This window comes from Erinaceus europaeus, chromosome 14, assembly GCF_950295315.1.
Source record: "Erinaceus europaeus chromosome 14, mEriEur2.1, whole genome shotgun sequence".
NCBI lineage: Eukaryota > Metazoa > Chordata > Mammalia > Eulipotyphla > Erinaceidae > Erinaceus > Erinaceus europaeus.
In genome coordinates this window covers 12,403,571-12,419,051 of record NC_080175.1, presented here as the reverse complement: position 1 = coordinate 12,419,051, position 15,481 = coordinate 12,403,571, and the positions used below count along the sequence as shown (strand labels likewise).

The window sequence follows — 15,481 nt, the reverse complement described above, 5'->3', positions numbered from 1 at the left end:
TGGACTTTCCCTATGGGGATAAAATATTTAGCTGACTAGGTAGTCTTCACAGGTAATATCAAGTGGTCCCCTGCTCTACGCTGTGAACCTTTAGTTCCATTTTCCTGTTTACAGTAAGAGGCCTAATAACTCATCTTTAGAGGTTGTCCTCCATGACACACACTATGTAGTAGCACATTTCCACAGCATATTAGCAATAGAAGTAGTATGCACTTTTACCAGAGGCTGTTTACATTGATTCCTTCTATTCTCAGGATACACACTATACCCAGCATAAGCTCAATTCCATTTTGCCATGAGCTAAATTTCCATTTTGGAGGGGCAATCATTATATTTTACCCACAACACTTGGGCTTTCTGGAATATAATGATGCAGCTCCCATTATCCTGACACCTACATCAAATGCAATACTGTTTCATTTATAGGATGCTCTGTTTAATTAATAGCAGTAATAGCAATACTTACAGTATTCATAATTTAAGAAGCATTCACAGCTACACAAGAAGTAACTGAACTTACCTCCCCAAGTATTGAATGACTTCATGGCTACCCTCCACTTTATCATACAGTAGAAGTACTTAACCTATGTCAACCGGAAGTAAACAAACATAAGAAAGCAATTAAACAAGGTATTAGTAAAATGTATTACTTCGCTGAAGTAAAATGATAGGTTTAAGCCTTTTTTACCTCTATTGCTTACCCATTTCAATTTTACCTACAAGATGCAACATTAACTACTAAGAATAACTCTTATATTCTCACAACTACACATTACTAATTCTCTTTCTTTCAAAGGAAAGAGAGAAACTGAGAGGGGAGGGGATTTAAAGAGGGAGAGAAAGAGACAACCCTGCAGACCTGCATCACTGCTCAGGAAGCGTATCCACTGTAGCTGGGGAATGGGGTTTTGAACCTGGGTCCTTGCGTGGGTCCTTCTGTATACTGATTCCTCATCCAGGCACTGAGCCCCATCAGTAACCGTAGTGGCCAAAAGAAAAAAACACCTGATAGTACAAATGCTAATTTCCCCCAAATGTACTACATCCATGAATTGTCCCTTCTCTAGGATTAAAATCTGATGGTACCTGGGGATGATTAAATCAAACTGCACTACTAGTCACGATACAGATTATTCTACTGTCAATGCTCAGGAATCTGTGGGTCCAAACATAGCTTAATACCTATTGCTTAAGAAGTAGTCTCACTAAAACACTTTGAAAATGAACTACATCAATGCTTTATAAATAATTTGCAAGCTAATATAGTATTAACCTTTGAAGTTAAAGAACAAGAATTGTAAACTCCCCTTAATGGCATGCCACAGCTTGATAAGTCCATAGAATTCATTTATCACTATAGCCATAATTATCCCTCTCTTCGTAGTCTTTCAACTGAAAATCTCAAAATACAAATACCTCTCTAACTCAGAACATGAAACACTAACCTCACTTAAACATAAAACCCCTTGAAAAACAAAATGAAGGGACACCTATTTGCTCTTTCATTACCATGGCAATGATAGGGCTGTCCATTGTCCCCAGTATCTTAACTGCCCTCACCTACCCAATTAACAACGGGTAGGTGTCAGTTCATCAATGACTAATTCAACTCACATCTGAAGAACTAATTCATAAGCAATTCATAAGCATAAAGGACTGACTTGAATGCTTATACTTATTTTGCTATGTTTATTGGGGCTACAAACTTTCCAGGCTTATTCCCACACTCATTTACAACTACTACACAATTGTCAATAACGTTAGGAATGGCCATTTATTCCTTTATGAGCAGATATTGTAATCTCCGGATTTTGCCACAATAAAACCATCCCTCACCCACTTCTTACAAGGAAAACCACTACCCCTCACCTCTGTACAGACTATTATTGAAACTATTAGCCTGTTTATCCGGCCAGTAACATAGGCCTTATGAGTAACAGGTAATATAACTGCTGGGTACTTACTCATTCACCTAATAAGCATTGACCCAATATCATTAACTACATTGATTATTCTAGAGATGTTGACAATTTCAGTTTGCTATATCTTTAATTCCTTAATTAAACAATCAAATTAATTAAATAATTAATTTAATATCTAATATTTAAATAATTAATTAAATAATTTAATATCTTTAATGACTACTAGCTGGACTTACTAGCTTAGCCTTGCTACCAAGAATCAACCTTGTAGGGGCACTCTTTGTAGTAATATTATTTTCCTGAATGTTGATATTTAAGAGGTTAGGTCACTTGTATCCTATTATAAACTTAAAATTTCTTGAGATGGTAGATCTTGTATGTTCTTACTATACACATACATGAGGTGATGGATATGCTAATTACCTTGATTCTAGTAATCATTTCACAACATTTATGTATGAAAAACAACACATGGTACATCTTAAATACTTAATTTTTTAAAATTTTGATCTTCTCAGAGGATTCCCCACTGACATTTTCATATAGAAAGAACAATACAGAAAGCAGAAAGAGAGAAAGAGAAAGAAATTCACAGCACCAAAGCTTCTTTCAGTGCTATGCAGACCAGGCTCAAACCTATCAAGCCTGTATAGGCTCAAACCCATACAGCATACTATTTAAGTCAGCAATTTCGACAGCCCAATATTTACAGTTAATCATCTTCTAGTTAAAATTCAAGAAAACAAATATAAAAATAAATATGAATAACAATTCTAAAGTAGAAATGAGAAAAATAAGAGAGAGATGTATATAAACAGTGTATTAGAGGAAAGGGAAGTGAAAGACTTAATCTCACTTATAACTGAACCCCAAAAGATAAAATATCTTGGAGTGAATCTCATGTAAGAGGTGAAGGAACTTTGCATCTAAAACTACAGGACATTGTTAAAAGATATAGGGAAGGACACACGGAAATGGAAGAACGTTCCTTGATCAGAAGAATAAATATTATAAAAGTGGCTATTATAAAACTGGATCAGAAGAATAAATATTATAAAAGTGGCTATTCTACCAAAAGCAGTCTACAATTTCAGTGCAGTCCCTATCAATATCCCAGTGGCATTTTTAAAGAAAATTGAGCCGACACAGTAAAACAAATAACTAAAAACGAATAGCCAAAGAACCTCTGAGCAAAAAGGAAAAAAAAGTATGGAGGTATCACACTCCTCAGCTTCAGTTTATAGTACAAAGCAATAATAATCAAAACAGCACGGCACTGGAATAAAGACGGACACTTGGATCAATGGAGTAGAGTCGAGAATCCAGAAAAGAGTCCTCCCATATATAATCACCAAAGTGAAATAAAAAAATTATAATTTTAAGATAATGACTTGCTAAGGAATATGTTGTAGTTATTTGCACATCTAACTTTTTTTTTTTTTTTTTTTTTTTTTACCACCTCTTTTGCTGTTGTCTACAGAAGGTGTCACCATGGGTAGGATTGCGTAAGATCAACATATCCTACTGGGGTTGGGAAGACATGTCTCCTTTTACAAACACCACCCTTCAGTGGCTTCCTGGTGAACCGAATGATTCTGGATTCTGTGCATATATAGAAAGGGCAGCTGTGGCAGGCTTAAAAGCTAATCCTTGCACATCTATGGCAGATGGCCTAGTCTGTGAAAAACCTGTTGGTAAGTATTCCAGTGCACTAGTACTATTATCATCATTATTATTATTGCCTCCAGGGTTATTGCTGGGGCTCAGCGCCTGCACTAGGAATCCACTGCTTCTGGAGACCATTTACCCCATTTTTGTTGCCCATGTTGTTGTTATTTTATTTTTATTTTTTGGATGTATATTTCTGACAATCTTCTTTTATTTATTTATTTATTTAATTTATTTATATAATGGAAACACTGACAAGACCATAGGATAAGAGGGGTACAGTTCCCACTATCAGATCTCTATATCCCATCCCCTCCTCTGATATCTTTCCTATTCTTTATCCCTCTGGGAGTATGGACCCAGGGTCATTGTGGGACGCAGAAGGTGGAAGGTCTGGGTTCTGTAATTGCTAACCTGCTGAACATGGGTGTTGGCAGGTTGATCCATACTCCCAGCCTGTCTCTCTCTTTCCCTAGTGGGGCAGGGCTCTGGGTATCGGGGCTCCAGGACATATTGGTGAGGTCGTCTGTTGGCATCATTGTAGCATCTGGAACCTGGTGGCCTCACCCAAACTTCCCAGTTTTGAAGCAGCCTCCTTGCAGAGCTCAGGCCAAGCATTGTCTCCAACTCACCATCTTCTGTTGTTGTTATTTTTATTGTTGCCATTACTGTTGTTTTGTTGCTGGATAGGACAGAGAGAAATGGAGAGAGGAGGGGAAGACAGAGCGGGGAGAGAAAGAGACACCTGCAGACCCGCTTCACCGCTTGTGAAGCGATTCCCCTGCAGGTGGGGAGCTTGGGGCTTGAATCAGGATCCTTATGTTTGCTCCATGTGCGGTTAACCCGAGAAAGAGACACCTGCAGACCCGCTTCACCGCTTGTGAAGCGATTCCCCTGCAGGTGGGGAGCTTGGGGCTTGAATCAGGATCCTTATGTTTGCTCCATGTGCGGTTAACCCGCTGAGCAACTGCCCAGGCCCTCCCCCTTTTATTTTTGTTCTATTAGGGAAATAGTGACTTAGAAGACGTTTATCATGAGTATGTTCTCTTATTTCCCTGTAAGTCACTCCTAACACCACTTTAGTCCTTCTTTACCATTGTGCTATACTTGTGCTTCTAAACTCTTCCAGGCTGTGAATTTCTTTCATATATTTATAATTTTTATTTATAAAAAGGAAAAACTGACAAAAACCATAGGATAAAAGGGATACAACTCCACACCTACTAACTGTCTAAACAATGTAGACCCCCAAATCTTCATCTGCACTTCTCCAGTCTTTAGGTTCATGATTAGTCAACAATTTATTTGGCTTTGTATGTTAACTTCTTTCAGGCTGTGAATTTCTGTGGGTTTGAAGTCACTTACAGTGTCATTTCATTATTCCAGTCTTTATGCAAATTTTCATTTTATTCACATTTCCCAGTTATCTCAGAATTAAGAAACAGAAGAGGACGTTCTTGATATTACGGTCTTTTTCCTTGACTTCTAGTTCAACCAAGAAGAAAAGACTGTAAAAAAATGAACATAAATGACTGTAGTTATAGTATGGTAACAGTGTATTCTTAAATTATTACTGTCTTGTCTTTCATCTTAACTATATTTGGGAAAAAAATCTGTCTTTAAAATTAGCAACTAATTTAAAATAATTCTAATTTTGAAGAATGTCATTAGAGTTGTCAAACAAAAAGAAACATGGTACCTTTTTATTTATTCTTTTTAATTATTTGCTTTTTGTGACCTCTGAGCTTCATGCATGTATGAGCCTGCTGCTTCTGGACTGTTTCCATTCTTTTTATAATTTCAGATAGAGAAGGAAAGGGAGAGGGACAGAGCAAGAGAGAGAGAGAGACAGACCCAGACCCAGACCCAGACCCAGACCCAGACAGTACTGCCGCATCATCTGTAGAGCTTTATTTCTGCCATGGTGCTCCAGTGTGGTTTTGGTGCTTGAAATTTGTGGCCTTTTTGTGTGGTAAGATATGTGCTCTTCTTAGTGAGCTATCTCCCAGTCTTCTGTTATAGCTGTTGAATGGAAATTTTATTAAGTAAGAAAGGAACTCTGGCCTTTTTTTTAATTGAATATTATTGTAATTATTAATATCATACTTAAGTGATAGAGTGTGACCAGAGCACCTCTGTGGTGTTAGGCATAGAATCAAGTGCCTTCACTTAGGCAGGGAATATGTTCTACCTGCTGCACACCTCACCGATCAGTAAGCATTATTTTATTTTACTTTACCTTCAGGGTTATTACTAGGGCTTGGTGCCTGCACTACGAATCCACTGCTCCTGGCAGCCATCTTTTTCCTGTTGTTGCTGCTGTTGTTGTTGGATAGGACAGAGAGAAATTGAGAGGGGAGGGGAGATAGAGAGGGGAGAGAAAGATAGACACCTGCAGACCTGCTTCACCGCTTGCAAAGCGACCCCCCCCCCCCGCAGGTGGGGAGCTGGGGCCTTGAACCAGGATCTTTGGGCGGGTCCTTGTGCTTTGTACTATGTGTGCTTAACCCATTTGTCTACTTCCAGGCCCCCAGCATTGCATTTTTATTGTAGTTAAACATGAGTAACGGGAGTCAGGTGGTAGCGCAGCGGGTTAAGCACACATGGCGTAAAGCACAAGGATGTACATAAGGATCTTGGTTCGAGCCCCCGGCTCTCCACCTGCAGGGGAGTCACTTCACAGGTGGTGAAGCAGGTCTGCAGGTGTCTTTCTCTCCCTCTCTCTGTCTTCCTCTCCTGTCTCCATTTCTCTCTGTCCTATCCAACAACAATGACATCAATAACAACAACAATAATAACTACAACAATAAAACAACAAGGGCAACAAAAGGGAATAAATAAATAATTATTTTTGCAAAACCATGAGTAACATTCATGTACCCCTTAAATATTCTCCAGAGTAGAATTCAGTGTTAAGTACATCTCCTTTGTAATACATCTATCAGTGCTGCCCACCTCTAGAACTTTGATTTGCTCATAAGGCAACTTTTCCACACTCATATTTGTAAACTCCCTTGCATATAAATTTATATATATATATGCTTATGTATTTATTTTAATGGAGACAGGGATAAATAGAGAGGGAAGGGGGAGATAGAGGTAGAGAGTGCCACCTGTAGCATTCCTTTACCACTTGTGAAATTTCACCCTTGCAGGTGAGGGCGAGAGGGGCTCAAGCCCAGGTTTGTTATTCACTGTAACGTGTGTGCTCAACTAAGTGTGTCATCACTTGGCCCCAAACCCACTAAATATTAACTCCACACACCATTCTTCCCAGTCCCTAGACCCAGACCTCCTTTGACTTTATCTGTATGCTTGGATGCAGCTTATTAAGTGGAGTCACAAGGTGTTTGTGCCTTTGTGACTGGCTTATTTACCATCACGTACTGTTTTCTCAGGTCGTCCATATTTAAGCTGTGTCAGAATTTCCTACTTTTGAAAACCTGAATAATTTTTGACTATGTATACATAGCACTATGTTTTGTTTATTCATTTATCCACTGCTAGACATTTGAGTTGCTTTTATCTTTTGGTGAACAGTGGTGAAGAATAAAGCTACAAACAGAGGGTGTACTTGTTTTGATTCCTATTTTCACGTGGCTTGCATATATCACCAGAAGAGGAGTTATTATATCATATGATGACATTGTTTAATATTACGAAGACTTGCCATGCTGGTTACCATATAAATGATGTCATTTTATATTCCTACCTGCTATGTATTAGTGTATCAGTTTCTCCACATTATTGATAAAGTAAAAAAAAAAACACTTGTAATTTTTGTGATAAGGACTATATGTTTTTATTTATAATTTTATTTACTTAGTTATTTGACAGAATAGAGAAAAATTGAGAGGGAAGGGGATAAGAGGGAGAGAGAACCCGAGAAACACCTGCAGCATTGCTTCACCACTAGTGAAGTTTTCCCCTTGCAGGCGGGAACTAGGGCTTGAGCCTGGGTCCTCACGCATGGAGACATGTGCATTAAACCAGATGTGCCACCATGCAGCCCATAAGTATTGTATATTATATGCAGATTTTATGGTAAATTACCTTTTTTTTTATTTCAGAAACATATTCCTTGACTTTATTTACCTTGTTAATGTGTGGATGGTAGTTCCTAAGAAGTTGCAATTTTTTAAAATTGGTTTATAAATTAAGGATGTACTGACATTGTTTTAATTTTCATTTATGAATTTATACTCTAATTTTTATCCTATCCTCACATTACTTTGGAGATGAACATGCACTGTTTTGCCACCCTTGAATCAGCCTTTACATTCAGATAAAGGTCATTACAGAGACAGAGACAAAGAGAGATGGAGAGACATCACAGCACCAGAACTTCCTCCAGTGTTATGGGACTCCTGTGTGGTGCTTCCAGGGTTGAAACTGGCTGGTAAATCTTATCCTACGGAGTGAGTTATCTCTCTCTCTCTGCCATCCTCCCCACACACACTTTACTTCACAGCAACAATACTGAATGACAAATCAAAATAAACCCATATACTAGTGTTGAGACATACTTACCAAATAACCTGTTTGTTCTTCTGTTCTAGTGAGTCCCAATCAAAATGCAAGGCCATGCAAGAAGCCATGCTCTCTGAGGACATCATGCTCCAACTGTACAAGCAACGGCATGGAGTGTATGTGGTGCAGCAGCACAAAACGATGTGTTGACTCTAACGCTTACATAATCTCTTTTCCCTATGGGCAGTGTCTTGAGTGGCAGACGGCCACCTGCTCTCGTAAGTATTTATCTAGAGTAACTTTTCACTTGCTAACACCATAAAGTACTTTTCTATGATGGAAAGAGAAATAAACATTTGAGGAGATGGTTAAAAAAAATGAGAAAACTACAATGGCAGCCAGTTCTAAAAACCTCTTAATGCTGCAAGCTCCTGATTTGACATCGTCCCATAACTTTGACTCTCACTATCTCATCCTACATGCTAAGAGATTTTGGCCCATTCATGCCCTCTCCCAATTCTGTGTGTACGCTGCAGATGCATAACACTCCCTGCAACTGCTCACTTTATTATTTATTTATTCATTTATTTTTATTGATATCAGGGTATTGCTGGAACTTGGTGCTAGTACAATGAAACTTCCTCCCTTGCAGGTGGGGATAAGGGTCTTGAACCCAAGTCCTTGACCATGTCAACATATGTCCTCAACTGAGTATGCCACTACTTTGCCCTCACAAGTATTCACTCTAATGGTTACATGTTGCTTTGTTGTTCTTATTTAGTATATTTTGATCTAGCCCAATCCCAATGTCTTTCTTTTTTGATATTTATTTTTTTTTTGAATTTTTTAAAAAATTATTTATATTTATCAATTGGATAGAGACAGTCAGGAATTGAGAGGGAAGGGAGAGACAAAGGAAGAGAGTCAAAGAAACACCTGTAACACTGCTTCACCACTCGCAAAGCTTCACCCCTGCAGGTGGTGACCTGGGGGGAGGGGGCTCAATCCTGACTCCTTGTGCATTAAAACATGTTTATTCAACCAGGTGTGCCACCTCTTGGCCCCCAGTGAAGACATTTCCAAAGAATCTGTTAAAGTAGTTCTGTAAGTTTTCCAATTTGAATTAGTCTGATTCCTTGTGATTCAGTTCGAATTATGTGGTCATTGACAAGTGCTGGCCTGATTGCTACAAATGCAGAAAGTGTTGGCACCATGTAGTAAGTCATATAAGCTGTGGGTCATGCTTCAGGCGAGAAGCCTGTCCTTTGCTGCTCTCCTCTCCTGTTTTATAAGGACCGAGGTTGAAGATGCACCTGACTTCGATATGGCCTACTGTTTGCTTATGACCTAATCTTTCTTACAAATACAAATCGTGTTTCAATTTTATTACCATGTGAATTGCAGCATACTTGTTTCTTGTAAGATTACACAACTTGGGGGCCGAGCTGTGGCACACCTGGTTGAACACACATGCTACAGTGTGTAAGGACCTGGGTTCGAGCCCTCCGGTCCTCACTTGCAGGGGTAAAGCTTTGCAAGTGGTGAAGCAGTGCTGTTGGTATCTCTCTGACAGTCTCCCTGTCACCCCCTTCTCTCTCAATTTCTCACTGTCTCTTTCCAATAAATAAAGATAATAACAATATCTATCTGCCTGTCTGTCTATCTATCTATCTATCTATTTAAATACACACCTTGTAGGAATTTGAGACTACATACAACCTCTTTTGCTTGGGGGATTGTAGGAACTACTGGCTTCTGCTAGCTCCATGTTTGTTGAAAATATGAGTAGCTCCGAAATCCACTCTTTAAAAGGTGCCTCTCCACGAGGGATGAGAATTAATCAGTTTGTTCAGATTTGTAGGAAGAATGCTGAAAGAATTATTTCCACTGCTCATACCACTAGCTTCCCAATATTGAATACATGCATTAATGTCTAGTAATTGGACTCTGTGACTCTGGTAATTTATCTTTATGTTTATTGGTTTTCTGGGGGGGGGGCGGAGAATAAGTTGCTTTCTGAAGACTCAGGAGTCAGCATTCTGCAGCCATGATTAGCTGCAAAATCGACCAGTTAGCTGCAGTGACCAGGGGAGTGGCTTAGTAGCGAGACTGTGGGGACTTCATGCATGAGTCCCCTTTCATTCAGTACCTAGCATTACATATGCTAGAGCATTGCTCCATTTATACTATATTTGAGCAAAGTAAAGCAAAATTTAATTGCTAAATTTAAGCAGGCACAGATAAAATGAGAGGACTATTTTGAGATTCTTCAATTCCACACTTGCTACTCCTCAGTGTCCAGTAGGTTCAGCAGGACAGAAGGAATAGGAACCAATAGGCTTGTTTTGCTTTGTTTTCCCTCTCATGTTTTTCCCTACACGTTGGGGGTTTATAATGAACGGATCCAATAGACCTTTGCCAACTCCAAAGGAATGGTTGTTCCTGTGCAGTTACCTGATAGACGAGAGCGGCCTCTTGAAATTTAGTATTTATTATATGTAGGCATGTACTGTCATGGAACAAAATTCAACAAGTAAAGGGAAAAACAGTTTCGGTATTTATAAGGGGGATCTGAGCATGCCAACTTTAGTTCAGTTTTCTTAAAACTTGCTTTAAAGTACCAGTACCAGTAGCTTCTCTTCCTGTCATTGCGCCAGTTGAGTGTTTTCCCTTTGGTCTGAGCCTAGCTTGAAATACCCAGTTGCAGGTTTTGTAGTAGGACAGTATGGGCCATCACTTAGCTTGTTCCTGCAACTTTCCTAAGTACCTTGTTGGCCTGTTGGCTTCCTTGGGCAGCCACTGACAGCATTACCGTGATGGATTATGGCAAACATGATCCTAGTGGCTCATGTAATAACTGCCCTTTTGCTCTTCCTCACTGGGGAGCGATCTCAGGAGGGTCTGCCATATTTATGAGACCGATGCCGAGAGCCCTCCCTACTCCATCTCTTTGACTCTTTACTTCTTTGAGAAAGTGAGAAACGAGAAGAAAAGAGACACAGAGACACTACAGGGACAGGGGAGATAGCATAATGGTTATGCAAAGAGACTCTTCATGTCTGAGGCTCCAAATTCTCAACTTCAAGCCCCCACATAACCATAAATCAGAGGTGAGCAGTGAAAACAAGAAAATTTAAAAAAAAAAAAAAAGGGAAGGAGTGTCATTGTGGCACTAACTGATCAGCTATCATGGAGCACGCTCTCGGTTCGATCTGTGGTGCTTCTAAATGATGTCAGGCCTCTAATCCAGGTCCTCATGCATGGAAGGCATATGCTCTACTGAGCGAGCTATTTCCCAGCCTCCATTCTTCTGACTGACTGACTTACTTCCTCTCTCCCTTCCTTCCTTTCTCTCTCCCTTCCTTCCTTCCGTTCCTTTTTATCCACAATATTAAGTGCTACAGCTCCTGAACAAAGAATTATCAGAACTTCACCTTCAACCTTTTGACTCTCCAAATAAAAGTTGTTTTTTTTTAAGATTTGTTTTATTTAGAGATAGAGAGAGAGAGGATCCAAAGCATCATTCCAGCACATGTGGTGTCAATAATAATACCTAGACCCTTAGGCTTGCAAATCTAGCACTTCCCTTACACTACCTCCTGGGACACCAAATGCATACTTTCAACAAGCAAGGATTCAGAGACTTCACTGACCCCAAATTTATTGGGAAAGAACTAGTTTAGGCTATTCTCTAAAACCTGAACAAAAGAAGGAGGCATTCAATTAAAAAATAATAATAAATAGAGACTTATCAGCCAAGAAGGCCAAGAAGACAACTTCTACACATATGCAACTCTAAATAATTTTTAGGAAGTTCTTCCTCTGCAGAAGTTTCATGACTGATGGGTCAGTACTGCCTATCTCTCTCGTTCTCTCTCTCTTTCTCTCTTTCTCACACATGCACTTTCTCTCTCTCACACCTCTCACCTGCTATTAAAAGTCTGTTCCCTCTAGCAGAGCAAGTCATTCAATCCAATAAGAAAGGTTACTGAAACTGGGTGATCATCCTGTCTGGAAACAACTCAATCCGAGGAATAAGCATCAAAACAACAGATGCACTACCAAAAGAAAGCTCGGGTTCATAAATCTGCTGACTGCTAAATGGAGCAGCCTCCCTCTCTGAGAAACAGAGAGAGAAATGGAGGGACCAGGTGTACACGGTTGAGGGCACACATTATCACTACCTAGGTTCAAGCCCTGCTACCCATCTGCAAGGCAAAGATTCACAAGCAATGAATCAGATTTTCGGGTGTCTCTCTATCTCTCTTTCCTCTCTACCACCCTATACTCTCTTCAATATCTCCTTGTCCTATGTTATAAAACGCTGGATTCATAGTGTTGGCACCATGCCCCAGTGATAACCCTGTTGGCAATACAAAGAAAGAAAGAAAAAACGGAAGAAAAGAGGGAGAGAGGGAGGGAGGGAGGGAGGGAGGAAGGAAAGAAGGAAGGAAGGGAGAGAGGAAGTAAGTCAGTCAGTCAGAAGAATAGAGGCTGGGAAATAGCTCGCTCAGTAGAGCATATGCCTTCCATGCATGAGGACCTGGATTAGAGGCCTGACATCACTTAGAAGCACCATGGATCGAACCGAGAGCGTGCTCCATGATAGCTGATCAGTTAGTGCCGCAATGACACTCCTTTCCTTTTTTCCTTTTTTTTTTTTTAAAAAAAAACTTTCTTGTTTTCACTGCTCACCTCTGATTTATGGTTATGTGGAGGCTTGAAGTTGAGAATTTGGAGCCTCAGACATGAAGAGTCTCTTTGCATAACCATTATGCTATCTCGCTCGACCCTGTAGTGTCTCTGTGTCTCTTTTCTTCTCTCTTGGTTCTCACTTTCTCAAAGAAGTAAAGAGTCAAAGAGATGGAGTAGGGAGGGCTCTCGGTTATTCTATGTTTTAACCAACAAACATTTATTGAGTGGTGAGGAGAGGCCAAGAAATGCAATGAGGACTAGAAATGGAGATGACAGATTTGCTCAAAATCTTAAGTGCTAAAAGCAGTTGAATGTTATTTTCCCAGACATCAGCTTCTGGGCAATGGTTTTTGTCTTGTTTTTTGCCTTTAATGTTACAACTGTTTTTTTTTTTCCCTGAATGAATTAGATATAATAGATTCCCGTTACCATTGAGCACCACTTGTTTCTAGTTATTCCCTAAGGAATTGATAGTAGCAAGTCTGATGGCATTTTTTATAGTTATGAATACAACTGTTAGAAATTATTTAGTTTTATGTTGTTTACAGCATTGTTTCCATGATCATTTGGGGTTTCCTTGTAAATGGAGCTTCAAGGAAAACTTTTTCTTGCAAACAAAAACCAAATATCTATAATGCTCTTTAGTCTTGTGCAGCTACACAAGACGATTGTAATTATAATCTTAAAATTCACAACTTGAGAGGGCAGGGCGGTGGCACAGCGAGTTAGGCTCTCATGGCGCTAAGCACATGGACCGGCGTAGGGATCCGGATTCGAGCCCTTGGTTCCTCACCTGTGGGAAGGTTGCTTCTCAAGCAGTGAAGCAGGTCTGCAACTGTTTGTCTTTCTCTCCCCCTCTCTGTCTTCCTTTTCTCTCTTGATTTCTCTGTCCTACCCAGCAACAGTAGCAACAATAACAATAGTAACAATTAACAAGGGCAACAAAAAAGGGAAAAAAATCACCTCCAGGAGCAATGGATTGGTGGTGCAGGCACTGAGTCACAGTGATACCCTGGAGGCCAAAAAAAAAAAATTTTTTTTTCACAACTTGAAGTAAAGATACATTTAAGACAAATTTGGTGTACTAGTTTCTATGGAAATTTTAGCAGCCACTGGGATTACTACTATTTGATAAATTTTAAGCAGTGGTTTTTGAAAATCAATTTCAGGGAGATTATTTAAGACAATATTTATCTCCCATAGAACTAATTAATGTAATAAAGAAGAAGACTGAAGAAGTGGCTCATGGATAGTGTACCACATAAACTGGACTGTGTTCAGACATCTCTTTGCTAAATAGATTAGCCTTTACAGCAATAATAGGACAATCTGTCTTTAATACGTAAAACCTCTAGTAAATGATAATTAAGTGGATAATGTGAAAATGGAGTAAGTAGAGACATGAGAATTAAAGTACACATCGTGCAGTTCTGTATTTCAGTATTTTACAGCTTCATGTATATGTTCAGCTTAAGGTCCTTTTGATTTTCTTGGCAATTAGTGAAGATAACCTTTCACTAATTAAACCTTTTAAAGAATACTTTGATTTCACAGCAATATTGAGAGCCTTAAAGTACACATCTCTTAAGTCCAGTGTTGGCACACAGAGAATATAACCCATTGTCAGCTAACCCCACACAGGTAAGGCTCATTTGTTGTAATTCATGCACTTACACTCACACTTCATTGATGTTTAGTGTCCACAGTTTAGTGTTCATTCCTGATGTGGATTTTACAAATGGTTAAGGAAATTTATCGTTAATAGTATCAGTGCCATCAATTTACTGCTCCAAAAATTCTCCTTGCTGTTACCCTCTCCTTTTACCTTGATTCTTACAATGACTGTTCTTTTGATAATTGTCATAATTTACTATCTTATATTTACACTTCCATTTTAATCTTATTTATTTTTTTATTATCAGATAAAGACATATTTCCTGTGTATTTACCTATCTAAGTTTGCATAGATATTCTCTTCACTGTATTAATCTCAGTGTAGGAAATGTGAAGTCTGTTTCCTCTGCAGATACACCTGAGTCACAGGAAAGTTTCCTGTAGGGACCCCACAGAAACAGTGTTTGTTTTACTGAGATGAAGGTGAGGTACCCCAGAGTTCCTTTACAGAGGAAGTAATCTAATCAGTCTAATGGAGCAACTCCCACGTAATGAAGAATACACCACATTCCACAAGTTTTTCTGATAACAATGTACCAGGAGGGTAGGTGTTGGCATTGAAGTCTGGGTCAAGTTTTAGATCTTATATAGAGCAATAGTTGTGGTGTAGCTTCAAAAAGTCGATAAGGTTCCACTGTAATCTTTGATTACTTTAAGGTGTAGATACTGGTTGTGGCGAAAATTTCTCTCAAGAGGCCCTTGTAGGCCAGTTGTTGGATGCCTAAAATTCCAGGAAAAGTCAGGAAAGGGCTACTGTGGTTATTTCTTTCACTCTGATGGTTATAATTTACTTAAAATTTTTGTCATAAGAGAAAATTTACTTCACTTGGAGATATCAAATATAAAAATAGATGTAATCTGAGTGATGCATAATTAATATTTATTTTAATTCATGATAATTAAAACATGGAATTTCAAGATAATGTAACTCATGTCACATTTCTCACCATTTATTTACCTTTGGGTTTATAGCAACTGAATATAGTTTTAAAGAGAATTAGAATAACCTAGCCAACAATATTGTGGGTTATTTACAATTTAATGAAATGCTT

The 15,481-nt window shown here is 39.0% G+C and overlaps 1 protein-coding gene across 4 annotated transcripts in view; it reads left to right on the top strand.

Annotated features, from left to right (window-relative positions):
* The window catches only part of ATRNL1 (attractin like 1), a 700,209-nt gene that overhangs the window by 131,185 nt on the left and 553,543 nt on the right, over positions 1-15,481 (top strand). For all 4 annotated transcript variants that reach the window (XR_009544641.1, XM_007519967.3, XM_060171225.1 and 1 more), the window contains exons 16-17: positions 3,403-3,616; positions 8,150-8,338. Coding sequence is in view for 3 of the 4 variants with exons in the window: in XM_007519967.3 (XP_007520029.2) it covers positions 3,403-3,616; positions 8,150-8,338 (403 nt within the window). In the remaining variant the exon portion in view is untranslated. The remainder of the gene's footprint in view (positions 1-3,402; positions 3,617-8,149; positions 8,339-15,481) is intronic.